Source organism: Fundulus heteroclitus, chromosome 14 (genome assembly GCF_011125445.2).
Source record: "Fundulus heteroclitus isolate FHET01 chromosome 14, MU-UCD_Fhet_4.1, whole genome shotgun sequence".
Taxonomy (NCBI): domain Eukaryota; kingdom Metazoa; phylum Chordata; class Actinopteri; order Cyprinodontiformes; family Fundulidae; genus Fundulus; species Fundulus heteroclitus.
The window spans coordinates 14,783,752-14,799,442 of NC_046374.1; the positions used below are offsets into that span (position 1 = coordinate 14,783,752).

At 41.1% G+C, this 15,691-nt stretch overlaps 1 protein-coding gene across 1 annotated transcript in view; it reads left to right on the forward strand.

Moving 5' to 3' along the window:
• The window catches only part of slc7a8a (solute carrier family 7 member 8a), a 33,652-nt gene that overhangs the window by 15,493 nt on the left and 2,468 nt on the right, over positions 1-15,691 (forward strand). Inside the window, exons 4-10 of the mRNA XM_012851442.3 lie at positions 5,661-5,786; positions 7,344-7,497; positions 7,830-7,953; positions 8,088-8,191; positions 11,506-11,602; positions 11,726-11,875; positions 13,727-13,904. Of these exons, the coding sequence (XP_012706896.2) occupies positions 5,661-5,786; positions 7,344-7,497; positions 7,830-7,953; positions 8,088-8,191; positions 11,506-11,602; positions 11,726-11,875; positions 13,727-13,904 (933 nt within the window). The remainder of the gene's footprint in view (positions 1-5,660; positions 5,787-7,343; positions 7,498-7,829; positions 7,954-8,087; positions 8,192-11,505; positions 11,603-11,725; positions 11,876-13,726; positions 13,905-15,691) is intronic.

Consider the following 15,691-nt stretch of genomic DNA (forward strand, 5'->3'; position numbering starts at 1 on the left):
TTATACATGCATGTTCTTAACGGTCGTGTGTAGGCATATTCTTGTCAGTACTTGCATATCTATTGAACTATATGGATAATAATGAGTCAAAGCTCAAAACGCATCTATAATCTATTCTGTTGTACGCTATTTTATTAAGAGTTTATAGTCTTTTCAGTCAGACTTAAGATCTACATTGGCCTCGGATCCTGGAAAGCTGAGCTGAAAGTCACTGGAATAAACAAATACACACATTTTGGCCTTATTACGTTCCTGCCTTCCAGCTTATTTGCTGCCTTTTATGTGTTGAACAGTGTAGATCCTTGAGATGTTATCTAACGGAGAAGTAATTCCCAACAGTTCACAGACATGAGTCAAATACTGCAGGCAGGCTTCAGACACAGGGACAGACCAGCATGAATGCTTCAAAGTGAGGCGACTGTGTTGGTTTCCAACCCTGGGCCAAAACATATTTGAGCCAATTGCTGGTTGCTTTGTTCTTTTTTTAATGCATTTGATTAGGATCGAATAAATCAGATAAGATCATGGTTGTTGCATGTCTCTCCGAAACATTTGCCTGGTGTAATTGAAAGAAAAACAAGAGTGAGCACAACTGGAAAAACTGGAGCTGTCATGCTCATTTTGGCACAGTTCAGAGGTCTGATGTCTCCCTTTGCTTTCAAGGTGAAGCGCTAATTATGTGGGTTGTTTGTTTCCGACTTTTCCTCCTGAAAAGTTTTTACTGAGTTGTCCTGAGTGGATTAAATCTTTACTAATGAACAAAATAAACTCAGCAAACGGATTAAATAACATACTGCTTTGTTGTCAGTTTATAGATAAAGTTAAGTATGTGCAGGAGGCTAATTCCTGCTTCAATCAACCTTCGGAGTTGAACACAAACATGAAGTTTAACAGAGGTGGCTCAGACGACAGAAAGTTTTCTCAGAGCTAGCATATAAGGTGAAGGTGAAGGAAGGGAAGGTTTAGGTTTTATATTAATGCAGATCTGCTCTTACTGAGACTGCTTTCACCTTCATGTCAGCATAAAAATCTTTTAGAGCAAAACACAGCTACAAACAATGAGTGAAAGCCTTAAGCACACTAGGTTTTTTTGCAGTTCACTTCTTGCAACAAGCATGCTTGCATCCATGATACCAGGTTCTCTTTCTTCTAAAACTGTGGTTTTTAAATGGTGGAAATATTACAAAATTAAACAGGACACTAACTATAAAGCCATTTTTTCCCCACATATCTGTGCATAAATCTAAAATTTGGATTCCCTTACCACATACAGTACAGGTAGTGACATCAAAAGGCAAAGCATAAATGTTTCTATTGCAAGTCCCTTCTATAAAAAGAGATTTATTATATTATTTTCATTTTTCCTTTTACCAGATAAAGCAAAATGTTTGCTGGCTCTTTTTTGTCAAAACAGTGTAGAGGACGATTTGAGTACACACAGTTGTTGTTTTTTTACAATGTTCCAAAAACAATGAAACAAACTCAGCCATACCTCGTTCCATAATCCTCTGCTCAATAAAATATAATGTTTTAGAAACTTTCAGCTAAATAAATACAGTTAGAATATGTCTTCAGATTGGACAATTATTTCATTAATTTGCACCACCACAGCATCTGATTTTAGTGATGCTATTTGTGGAATAGAAGTACATATTAAATCTTTGCTGTGAACTTGCTGAATGCCTGTTTGTATTTCTAATTATTGTTTTAATCTACTTATTCCCACAAAACATTAAAGATAAACAGAAACTTTAAACCACTGTTAGTATTAAAGATTCAGTCAAAACCAGTATCAAGCTGAACACACTTTATTATCGCTCACAGCCGAGCTTTGTGCTTGGTTCTTAAAAACGGGATATGAACCGCTCAGGTTGAAAGGATGTCAACAGGCCAATTGCTCCAGGAGAGAACCGCCCACCTCATCATTTTTCTGCGCCGTCTGAACATTTTGTACTTCTTTGTACTCATGACACATTGACCCATATTTAGCTGACTGTCTTGTCCCATTTTTGAAATCCTTTTTTTTTATATTTGTCAGGTTTTGTAACATATTACCCTCAAATACCTTTAAAGCCCGATAGGTATGTCTCTCTGAGACAGAGCTTATTAAGCTGCTTTTAGAGGAAAATAAAAAACGATGCATCTCTGTCTGTCCGTTGTTGTTGTTTAGAGCAGAAGTAGGTGAGAGGTTAGTGGTTCCCGGCTCACAATGAGGTCACCCGTGTTTATAAGATTCACGAGCTGCATCCGTTTATCTCTGCATGTTTTTGCTTTGCCTAAATTTAGCCAGTTGGAGCGCTATTTATCAGGAAAAAAAATTTAATCAGTTTCCAACAGTTTTTGGCCAGTTTATTAGTTTATAGCAGCCGCCGTCAAACTTTTCATGACAAGAACTACCTTGTCAAACTTCCCGCTGTATTGTCAAGGCATTTTGATCACTAAAAAGAAAGAACAACAGCACATTTGTCAGGATGTGCCTCAGAGCATGAGGCAGACTGACGGAAGAAGCCTTAACTGAGCGAAAACAACCAGAGAGCTTATATACAGGGGATGAGTGGAGAGAGGTATAGCAAAACAGGAGGTGAGGTGAAGATGAGGGACAGCTGAGGGCAAAGAGGGAGCTGAGGAGGGGAGAGCAATGAACAGAGAGACACAGAAACACAGGGAAGGAATCAGACAATGCAAAATATACAATACAACAAGAATAAACCAAGAACATAATCACAAACAAATGAACTAAAATAGCTACAACTAGAGAATATAAACAGCAAAGAAAAACAGAGACATGAAAGAAACCCAAAAAACTCCATCGCCTAAAGATGAACATTTTGTCCATTTATAGTGCATGTCTGAATTGATAACATCCTAACTCCAAGCTGAAAAAATAAATAGGAAGGCCCTTTTGACAGGGAATGACGGGGGTTTCACCAAACCCTCCTTATATAATACAGCTCCTGTGGAGGTAAAGTTTAGCGACAACTCCAGTGCTGAACAGTTCATTTGGGATTACAAGTGGTAACATAATTGGTTTAAAGGCGTTCCTAGATCCAGTTTCTAGCACTGAAAGTTTGGTACGTAATGTGTTAATAAATAAATAAATAAAATAAAATAAGCCCATAAAATATTCAGGTTTTTAAAATGACATGTTCATGTGTTGATTTCTAATCTTTCATTTTTATATTTATTTATGAAATAAAAAGGTAAACACCACAAATCTACTTTGTTTTGATCATTTGACAAAGGATATGAACAGAAATGTTTGTTTCAACTGGGGAACAAGTTTATACACCCTAACTAAATGACTGCCACCATTTAGTTGACATACCTTCAGTGAGGAGCTTCTTTCTGCCCCGAGGAAGGTTTGCTTTCAGCTGTGAGGGGATTGAGGATTTTTTATTTTACACGTGCAGCAGGTTTCAAGTTAAACAGCGTCTGAAAGAGATCAGGATCTGGGCTTTGACTCGGCCTTGGACTTTTAACTTCTTGATTCTCAGTCAGTCCTCTGTGGTCTTGCTGCTCTGTCTTCGGTCACTGATATGATGCAGAGTCCAGTTCTGCTCCAGGTTCACAGTTACCTTGGCCAAACAGCAACATGTTTTCTCATTTTAACTTTAACCTACACACAGCTCCGAGAACATGGATGATTGCAACATCCGGTGTGGCAGCAACAAATCAACAGCTTTGTTTACAACTTGTGGATCAAAAAGGTTTAACCTGTATTTACTTTAATCAGGCCGGCTTGAGACTGAGTAAGTTCTGCTTTACTTCCCCGATCCTAGTGTAGCCACTGGCTGGTCTCAATGCTTCTAGTCACCCCCCCAACCCCCGTGAACCACAGCTGTAATTCTGTTTGGAGAGGAAAATACCTAAACATTTAAATTCCCTGCAGTTCCCCCTCACCCGCCTGGAAGCGTCTCCCACCGCAGACAACATCCGCGGCCAGCGTGCACGGCCACACTCCGTGCCGCCCTCTCGTTTTTGCACCCAACACGAGGGCGCGCTCGTACGAGTCCGGCTCGTGCGTGTGCGCTCATGTGCATCTGTCTTTGTTCCCTGTAGCGCCAGCTTCAGAGTTATTTAATGTGATGAACTTAATCCAGGCAGCCCCTCTTATTTAATGGCACCCTGTTGGCTCGAACCCAATGCCCTGCTTAACTCAGCAGCACACAACAAATCCAGTTTAGCATTGTGTGTAGAGAAATGCGGGCTGAAAGTCTGTACTAAAAAGGTACCCGGTTAGGTAAAGTGTAGCCACGCAACAACTGTGGCCTTGTATGTTTTTATAACACATAGAAAAATGTTAAGTACAGCAACAGAGTCTTATGAATGACTTAAATAACAATTGCTACAAGATCGGCATCCTAACCATAATAAATGATCCATGTACAATTCCTTTTAACAAAGCTGATGCACATCTCCCTCCACATCTGTTTGGACCCTAATTAAAGATGCCTAAAATTTAGCTTCTTGGTGACGAACACTCAGGGTGAGCCTGGACGTGCAAATAATGCTCACTGTTAAGTACGATGGAGGATCTATGATGCTTTGTTGCTGGTTCCTCTTCCAAAGGCTCTGGGAACCTTGTTAGGTTGATGAGGTTGTCCGGGAACTTTAGCTCAGAGATCCATGGCTCCTGTTTCCTGGGGCGTAAACATGATGTGACAATGAAGCTCCTTCTTCTTAAGCCACTCTTGAAAATGGGAAAGACGTGAGAGGGTTTAATTCAAATAAGGTAGATTTACACTTCATATGTCAGGAAATGACAAGAACATGGCTACTTGCCGTAGCTTGGCTACATCTAATGTTTAAGAGAGTAAACTTGTATTTTTTGCAGTCAAACCTATTCTAAACCAGGCAAAGGTAGATAATAAACATAAAACTATATATTTAGTATGCAGATTAGCTACATTAGGCACAGCTGGGCACAAGTCCAAGAGCTACTTAGCAGCACAGAGCTTCTAATATGGGTTTTGATACGTGCTGAATATGCATCGACACACTGCAAAAAGGGAACTAAAGGTAAGTAAAATCCTCTTGAAATTTGTATATTTTCCTTGATTTGAGCAGCTAAATAAGACTATGTGCCAGTGGGATAAGATATTTGCACTTAAAATAGGAACAACTCATCTCCATCATCTTATTTCAAGTGCAGGATTATCTAATCATCTTATTTTAGGGGTAAAATTACTCGTTCCATTGGCAAATAGTCTTATTTAGCTGCTCAAATCAAAGGAAAATATACTAATTTTAAGATAATTTTTACCTACTTTTAGTTCCCTTTTTGCAGTGCAGGCATTCGTCATATGCATACGCTCCTTGGCTGTTTGCTGGTTTGATGCCAATTAGTCACAATAGTCCTCAAGGGGCTAAACATCTGTTACTGTGAGAAATCAGGTACACACAGTGTGAAAGATGGTAAAAGAGATAAAAAAAAAAATATTTAAATGAGACTGTTAGAGCAGCAAATGTTTCAGTGGCATTATGCAACTGTGGTAAAATATCAGTTTTAAAGCTTTTTGCACATGTTTGCTACAGTTCCCAATAAATGTGAAGGTATTAAAACCATCTGTAGTTCTTCAGAAAACAATAGTTGCACAACCAAGCTATAATAATATTTAATTCCAGTGTTGTCATTTTAATGTTTCTGTCTCTCCGTTTAGTGCTGCTGACCTGGGTGAACTGCTCCAGCGTCAGGTGGGCCACAAGAGTGCAGGACATCTTCACCGCTGGCAAGCTGCTAGCCCTCGCCCTCATCATCATCATGGGAATCGTCCAGATCTGCAAGGGTGAGCTTACCGCTGCCGTCTGTACTCCCCAGAGACCTCAAAGCCGCAGCGTGTTTTCACGAATCTGAAACACGGCCGCACATGTCCGCGCTCAGTGGGGACATCCCCAGTGACTCCGGACCGTATAGACTCCACGTGGATTAAACTGGGGTTGTCGAGTTGCTGGGGTCCTTTAGGTTAAAACCCATACAGCTAATGTCAGCACAAGTGTGGCTGTTTGTCCTGCAAACATGGATAGGGGCCAGTAATTCTAAGGACAGCAGGAGTAGGCCCCTGAAACAACAGAGCGAGGCACTACAGTGCCCAAAGTGTCGAAAGTCTAGGAAGAAGTAATTGGAGAAATTTGTTGGAAAATTTAAAGACCTAAAAGCTTTCACACCCCTTTAAGGTTCTCACATTTTGATATGGTCAAACAAACAAAATAGAAACACTCCAGGGTGCTTTTCTGGGATTTTAAGTGTTTTCCTTCCAGTGAAGTAGAAGAAAATGTTAACAATCTGAAAATCTGGGAGCGCATTTTATCTCAAACCCATGGGGGTTCAGCTTCAGTCCTCAATAGCTGACATCTTACATATTTTAGACTGAATCAAATTAATGGTTCATGAGAGAGGACCTGATGATATCTTGAAGAGCTAATTCAGTCATTTAAATCACTTTGAATTGCCTTCAAAGTTATCTATTCAGCTAATTGCAGTCCATTTGTGTGCATCTTGATCCCAGCATAAAGCCAGCTATTCCGTGAGGCCTTCAGTGGCTCGTAAGACAAGGTCAGTGAATAGAATCTGATGACGGGACAATTATCCACTTAGTCCAAGGTTTGCAATTGGGCCCAACAAATATCTAGAAGAAGATGTTTTAGCTCTAGTAGATAAGACCAGAGAATCATGAGCAAAAATGTTAGTTTCCAGATAGTAGAGGCACATTTAAAAAAAGACCTGCAGCTGAAATTACAGTAAAAAGTTGATTATACAACATATTGATTCAAACGTACATCACACTTCTATGATTTTTATTTGTGAAGTAAATGAAACCCATGTATTATTTTGCTTTCAATATGTTCTGCTTCGGGTACATCTATCCCATAAAATTCATGGAAAGTACAGTGAAGTGTCTGGCTTTTATCCGACGGCTTCATGGTACGTGAATACTTTTAAAGGCACGGTACGCGAGACATAGAGGCATAGATTTCACCTTAATTTAAACTTAAACATGCCCCTCAAAGGTATCAACGGCTGTCTTTGTTGTCTGTTTAGACAAAAGCTTCGTGAGGAGTCGTTATAAACCATTATTTTTGCCCACGCCCTGATCGTTTTCAGCTGGAGTCCCTCACAACAAGCCTGAATAGTAATAAAAAAAAAACTGCTTGTTTACCCCTTCAGCGAAACAAGTCTATAAAACCAGACATAAATGATCAACAGCATACCCTACCACGTGTAATTGGGGGTATGTGGCTTTGTAATGTATCACAGAGATGGTTGAGTTTTTTTCTGAGGCTGCTTATTATAAAATAAAGCATCATGAGATGAAGAAGGGGTTCCTGTCCCGCTCCACCTGTAGGAGAGTACTACTGGCTGGAGCCGGCCAACGCCTTCGAGCCCTTCCAGGACTACGACGTGGGTTTGATAGCCTTGGCGTTCTTACAAGGCTCCTTCGCCTACGGAGGCTGGAACTTCCTCAACTACGTCACGGAGGAGCTGGTTGATCCCTACGTGTAAGTCGATTTTTTTTTTTTCCTGTTTTTTTTTTTTTTACCAGTACGTTTTTTTTTACTTCTGGAGTTCAGAAAAATGCCTTTGCTCAACTGGAAAAAGGCGGATGGAAAAGCAGCTTGTTGCCGTTTGGGGTGATCAGGGGTCACATTCCGACAAGGCTTCCCAAGTTTAAGCCTTTTCCCCTTTAGTTAAAGCTGCCTGACATTAATCCAGCCTAATTTAGCAGAAATGTGCTCCTTGCCGGCCGCAGATATCGAACAATGTACTCCATCTCTGTTCCTCTTTTGTCCCGCCTTTCCTTTGACTCGGCTGTGTCTGGTGTCTCCTCCAGGAACCTTCCGCGTGCCATCTTCATCTCCATCCCCCTCGTCACCTTTGTCTATGTCTTCGCCAACATCGCCTATGTCACAGCCATGAGTCCCCAGGAGCTGCTGGCCTCCAACGCTGTCGCTGTGGTGAGTGAGTCCTGGGCCTCGGTTCAGCCTGCATCTTAGCGGCTGCTGCCCTCTAGTGATCGTCGGTGGTCACTGCACGCGTCAGACTGTGTTGCTGTAGCCTCAGACCTCACCCGTCTGTTCCTGCTTCGCAGACGTTTGGTGAGAAGCTGCTGGGAGTCATGGCGTGGATCATGCCCATCTCTGTGGCTCTGTCGACCTTCGGAGGGGTCAACGGTTCCCTCTTCACCTCGTCACGGTCAGTGGGCCTGATGCAATGTTATGTGCATTTAATAATGCTCGTGTCTTATTTTCCACAGTCGACAGGTTAACAAATCCTCCTGTGTCCGTGGCTTCAGAACTCCACTCCACCAGGGCCTGCAATGAATTTGCAAACTTCTTTACTGAAAAAATCCAAAAGATTAGAGGATCTGTTTGTACATCCATACTAAGTTCAGTACCAACGTTGTCTCCTACCAGAATTGATTTTGACCAAATGTCCCAATTCAGCCAAATAAACTCCAAAAGCTTAGAGCAGATAATTCAGCAGTTAAGTTCCTCCTCAAGCTGCCTTGATGTTCTCCCCGCAGCTTTCTTTAAAAAAGTTTTACCTGTCATAGCGTCTGATTTGACTCAGATAATAAACGCGTCCCTTCTGTCAGGTGTTTTCCCCCAGTCCCTAAAAACAGCAATTATCAAACCACTGCTGAAAAAGAACAATTTAGACAAACTTCTACTCCAGAACTACAGGCCCATCTCAAACCTCCCCTTTATCAGTAAGATTATTGAAAAAGCTGTGTTTCAACAATTAAACACCTTCTTAACAACGACCAGCCGATTTGATGTTTTCCAGTCAGGTTTCCGTGCTCACCACAGTACAGAGACCGCCCTTATCAAGGTTTTTAATGACATCCATATAAATACAGACTGTGGAAGAACCACCGTGCTGGTACTATTGGACCTCAGTGCAGCATTTGATACTGTTGATCACTCCATTCTGTTAGAGCGCCTGGAGAACTGGGTCGGCCTCTCTGGTACAGCTCTCCACTGGTTTAAATCCTACTTAAAGGACAGGGACTTTTTTGTATCAGTAGGTAACTTTACATCAGAGATGACAAAAATCACATGTGGGGTTCCCCAAGGGTCCATTCTGGGTCCCCTCCTCTTCAATATCTACATGCTCCCTCTAGCCCAGATAATAAAAAATAACAACATCAGCTACCATAACTATGCAGATGACACACAGCTCTACATCACCATGTCACCAGGTGACTATGAACCAATTCAGGAACTGAGTAAATGCCTAGAAGAAATCAATGCATGGATGTGCCAAAATTTTCTCCAATTGAATAAAAACAAAACTGAAGTAATAATATTTGGACCAATAGAGGAAAGATCAAAAGTTAGCACACAGCTCCAGCTGCTTCAGCTAAAACCACCAATCAGGCCCGAAATCTGGGAGTAGTGATGGACTCAGACCTGAACCTCCAAAAGCATCTAAAGACAATTACAAGGTCAGCTTTCTATCACCTGAAGAACATTTCTAGGATTAAAGGACTAATGACTCAGAAGGATCTGGAAAAACTAATCCATGCGTTTATATTTAGTAGAATTGATTACTGCAACGGTGTTTTCACACGACTTCCTAAAAAGTGGGTCAGACAGCTGCAGCTGATCCAGAACGCTGCTGCCCGCGTCCTCACTAAGACTAAGAAAGTAGAGCACATAACCCCAGTTCTAAAGTCCTTACACTGGCTCCCTGTATCTCAGAGAATAGACTTTAAAATACTTCTGTTAGTCTATAAATCCTTAAATGGCTTAGCACCTAAATACATCACAGACTTGTTATCAGTGTATCAACCCTCCAGACCACTAAGGTCTTCTGGCTCCAGCCTACTCCACATACCTAGAACCAGAACTAAACATGGAGAAGCAGCATTTAGTTCCTATGCTCCGTTTATCTGGAACAAACTTCCAGAAACCTGTAAAAGTGCGGAAAGCCTGAGTTCTTTTAAATCAAGATTAAAAACACATCTGTTTAAAATTGCCTTTGACTGTTCTAGTTAAACAGTTTTACTGTTTTTAATGTTCTTTTTTGTTACTACATTCTATCCCTACTTGCTTTTATTCTATTTTCTATCTACATTTTATTATTTTGGTATATCTTAATCATGTAAAGCACTTTGTATTGTCTTGTGCTGAATTGTGCTATATAAATAAATTTGCCTTGCCTTGCCATGTGTTGGCTTCCTCGGAGGACTGCATCATCCCTCCGGGATTCACGTTGCATGATGTTCATTAAATCAAGACAGTATGGGGCAAAGGTTTTTGGTCGTCCATCTTTAGGGTCATTTACTGTTCCTTTTGAGGTGGTTTTAACATTTCTTTATTGTTCCTGAAGCGCATTAAAAGCTTTTCTTTAGAGTTCAGCTTCTTTTTTGCTCATTTTCGGCCCAGCGCCCGACCATTTCACTGAGCAGACATTGTAGAAGACATCATGATACGATCTAAAGAAATTCCTGTCCAGATGAGAAACACAGAAGTGATTGACGTCTATCAAAGTGATTGACGTCTATCAGTCTGGGTTGCAAAGCTATTGCTAATGCGTCGAGTCTCCAAACAAGGAAAACAGTGGTGAACCTTTGAGGAGTGACCGGTCGATCAAAATCACTGCAAGAGTGCATCAATCATTCATCAAAGAGGTTACAGGAGAACCCAGAGGAAACATCAAACATTCAAACAATTCAAAGATAGCGGCGTCGCTTTATGACTTGGATGACTTGAAGTAATAGATGGAAGCACAAATCATAAATCTGTGAAAGGAGGATTCATTTATGACCGTAAGCTCAAGCACACCTGGTTTATGATCCACACCAGTGATTCCCAAAAAAAAAGAAATAAATGAAATAAACAAAATGAATGTTTTGGAACGTCAAAGACTGGATTTAAATTCAATTTAGATGCTTTATTGCAACCTTAACCATGACACCTTTGCTCAAAAACCTTCCAAACTTGCAGAAGTAAAACAACTTTGTAAACAAGAGTGGCCAAAATTATGCTTTATATATAAAGGTTATATTGCCTTTATCAAGTTGACCTAAACACTTGATGCAAATGGTGGCAGAGCCATTTTAGGGAGAGCGTACTCTTTCATACAGGGCCAGGCTGCTTTTGATGGCTTTTCTTTCCCTTTAAGAAAGCAAATTAATTTTAAAAAACATATTTTGCATTTACTGACATAATCTTTGATAATAAAATGTGTTTGATCTAAAGTAGAAAAACAAAAGCAGAAGAAATCTGCAAAGGGGAAAATACTTTTTCACTGCCCTTTTAATACTGTAAATCAAAAATAAATATCCCCTCGAGGCTTATAGTGACTCAGGCACCCTTGTGTTACCAGTTGCTATGCAACAAAGAAAAAAAGCTGCATATCTTAGTTTTTAAAAGTGCAAAATGAATCTCAGAATCACTACACTGATAAGCTCTGTACTTCCTGAGGCCTCTGCAGTCAGATTCTCCTTCAGTGGCTGTGGCTGCATCGTAGACTTCTGTCCCTCTGTGTTTCTGTGACAGCTTGTTCTTCGCTGGAGCCAGAGAGGGACACCTCCCGAGCCTTCTGGCCATGATTCACGTGAAACGCTGCACCCCCATCCCGGCTTTGGCCTTCACTGTGAGTACAGCTCTCGTCTTCTCCACTGTTCTGTCGCCACCTTTATCCTAACGCGGCCGGTCCTAAAGTCCAAGTCGTCCCAAGCTGCAGACAGCCACAACCTGTCCGTCTCTACTCTCTTAGTGCCTGTCCACTCTGCTCATGCTGTGCACCAGCGACATGTACACGCTCATCAACTACGTGGGCTTCATCAACTACCTCTTTTATGGAGTCACTGTCGCCGGGCAGATCGTCCTGAGAATCAAACAGCCCAACATTCACCGGCCAATCAAGGTGCGTTCGTGTGTTTTATTGGCTTTTTTGTGTTTGTTAGAAACCTAAAAATAAAAATTGTAAGAGTAGCTGTCTTAGAAATAGTCTGGTAAATGTCAGAATATTTTGTGCATGGTCCCAGAAAGATGAGAATGCAACACAGGTCAGAAGCAAAAATAAATGTTATAAACCAAAAATAGATCAATTATAATTCAGAAAACCGTCCGTTCAGAGTGAGGAGGTGCCTGCCTTCAAAGCTCCTACAGCCAGATTATCAGGATGGGAATCATCGTTGTCGGACTCCCTGCCTTCGCCTGCCACACGCATAGCTCTCAATTTCAACATCCGTCCTGTGATGCGAGTGTTACTCTCCGGTTCATCAAGGTGAAGGCAGAGCTGAGCCAAAAAGCAGATCTATTGATTTACCTTCAGACTCTCGCCTACAGTCAGGAGATATGGATCTAGACTGAAAAGGGAGAACAAGGAGTCAAGTTTTTGCTTGCTCCTTTGCACCAAGAGGAGTGAGCTGATGTGGTGCAGACATCTGGTCCAGATGCCTCCTGGGAGGCTCCGTTTGGAGGCTTTCTGGACACGTCCTTCTTTGTCTCACCTGAGTTATGGAACAGGATCAAAAAACAATGATTCAATGAATTTGGAGTGGCTTAGTCAAAGTCTGGATTTTAATCCAACTTAGATGATTCAATGCAAACTTAAACATGACATAAATGCTCAAAAAACCCTAAAGTAGCAGGAATAAAACACTTCTACAGTGAAGAGTGGCCAGCCATATCAAAAGGCTATATAATCAGCTGATGTGGTGTGGACATCTGGTCCGGATGCGTCACGGGTGGCTATGTTTTTGAGGTTTTCCGGACACATCCCCCTGTGAGGTGATACCAGGGCAGACTAGGAATTTGTCTGCCGCAAAACCTCCTTAGTTCTTCTTGGCATAAATTCAACAAGGTGTTGGAGACATTTCTCAGAAATGATATGGGAGGACACCCCGGGGGAGACTCAGAACTTGCTCGGATGTTGCTGGGGACAGGGATGCCTTGGTTTCTCTCCTGGACTTGTTGCCCCAATGACTCGATCTCGATAAGCGGAGGACAATGGATGGATGTTGTTAGGATCTGAATCCTCCATCCTTCCAGTTCTGCTGAACTACACATCTGGTGACTGAGGACGTCATCGCAGTACAGTGAACTCCTTGTCTCGTTCAAGAAAGCAGCTTGAGATGCTTTGCTATCAGAAGATGGATACAATACAGCCATATAGGGATTAATATGGTCAGCTACAATACTGAAGTGATGCTAAGTTGATGCTCAGGGGCTAAAAGCGTGCCGAGCAAATATCCCCTGCAGCATTACGCATCCACCATCGAACTGAACTGTTTATCCAAGCCAGGATGGCTTTCCATGTTGTTCACATCAAATTCTCACCATCTACATACTGTAAACGCGATGCATGTCAGAAAACAACAGGCAAGACAATAATTTAACAACAGCAGGGTTCTACACAAACACATTCTGTAAGAAATAGCAGGAAAACCCATAATAGCATAAAAACTGAGCATGTCTCTCTAAATTGATGTGCTTCATATCTAAAAATGTATATAGGACGTTAAAAATGTCAGCATAATGATTTAAAACAAGTTAAAACCTGTACTTAACATTGTTTTACCAGTTTCACTTTATTATTATACCCTTAAAATGCTATTTAAGAAACTAGCAGATCACCTTTACTAGGACAATGTCTTTCCGGTTAAATATAAACAATATAAATAATATTCAAACACATGTGTTATGATATTACTACAGTACTATGAGACTGTCTCTGTGAGTTTTAAACATATAGAAATGTTCTTCTCTTTAGATCAGCCTGATCTGGCCGGTTATATACCTCATCTTCTGGGCCTTCCTGCTCATCTTCTCCCTGTACTCGGAGCCCGTGGTGTGCGGCATCGGACTTGCCATCATGCTCACTGGGGTTCCCGTCTATTTCCTGGGGGTCTACTGGGACAACAAACCTCAGTGCTTTGATGCCTTTGTTGGTAAGTGAGATTATCGCAAAGAGACTCTCTGCGTGAGACTCTGCATGTTGTCAAAGAGAAGCTGTTAGAACGTCCACCGAGATTTTACAATGTCATGTTTTCTGAACTTCAAAGATTTTCCATCATCGCACCGAACGGCCAAACATGAAAGCATGAATTGTTGTCGGGTTTTCTCAGCGAGCAGCAGGTGCTGCCGTTGTTCTCTCTCCTGTAGCAAAACACTCACAGGCAACACAGTCCTCGCTCAGCAGTCGCTCTCAGCTGCTGTCAGCAGGAGATTTTGACTCCTCTACATCCAGAACATCATGATACTGTGTCTTGTTACTCAAGGTTTAACACAGAGTGAGAATCCCCTATTGGTTCATGGTTAGTCTTGACTGGATGTCTGCGTTTTGGGGAAGAAGATGGGTTTTCGTATGTCTTATTTTCTTATTAGTCACGTTTTTAATTTTCCCTTTCAAGGACAAACAAAGGATTATTCTATTACATTCTGAATAAATTATTGTGTACACAAGTATAGACAGCGTGGGGATGTCCAGCTGGCGTAGTGTTCAGAAAGGTGACGGTTTCTGTTTCCCAGAGGTGAAAGTGGTTTCGTGTAAAATGTTCAAATCAAACGCAGAACAAAAGCAGAGCTTGTGAAGATGCTGACTGAAGCTTGGGAGAGAGTGTCATCGTTCACAAAAAGTCCTAGACCAACATGAGCTTAAAGGCCAGTCATTAAGGCAGAATCCATTACTCCACACCCAACATTAAAGGCCAGATTACAGTTTACGAGTGAACCATCCCAACGGTGGAGGCAGCATCATGTTGTGTAGGTGTTGAACTGCAGGAGGGATTGATAAACTTTACCAGATAGACGGCGTCTTGAGGAAAGAGACTTAGGTGGAAACGTTGAAGCAGCATCTCAACACATTAAACAGGAAGTTCAGGTTTGGGCAGAAATGGATCTTACAAGTGGACAATGATCCTGACATACAACCTAATTAGTTGTAAATAACAATGTCTTGGACTAACCATTACGTTGATCTCAGTCCAATTAAACAAATGGTGAAGAGCTAAAAAGGTATGTGCGCGTAGTCTATAAACCTAGCTCTGTTGCACCAAATGGGAACTATTGAAAGTATACATAAAATATTTGGATTCAATAATGTTGTTTCTAGAAAGTTCTGCCAAATATTAAAGGGGACATTTCATGCTTTTCAGTTCTTCCTTTTGACAGTGAAATAATTCAGTTGTGGCCTATATAAAGCGATGCTTTGGTCTAATTTCCTCATTAATTTACCCCCACATTACACATTTTCACCCCTGTTCAATGGACTCCAAATACACAAGAAAATGTATAAAAGGGCTAAAAAGGGGGATTTATGCATGGCATGTCCCTTTTAAGGGAATGATTATGACCTTCTGACTTTAAAGACAAGCCTTTTTTCTCTCCCTCATTATTCTGCCATTTTATCAAATAGAAACAATCTTGATAATCCTAACAGGCCTACAACAGGAATGTTTAGTCTGATTTAATGTCAGAAAGTAAGAAAAAAAAAGGTTATGCACCTTTTTATACAGTCTACATCCACATCTGGCTCCAACTAAGAGGTAATTCTTCTCTAATGTCTTATTATAGTATTTTTCATTTTCCATCCCAAGTTCTCTCAAAGTTTAAAACATGAGCTAGTTAGAAACTCAGCATGTCCCAGAATAAAATGTTTTCTGTTCGGTTAAGCTCCCTGTGACCAGCTGACGTTATTTTCACTGCTTGCCTCTTCATCCCCTTCTTCCTCTTCTTC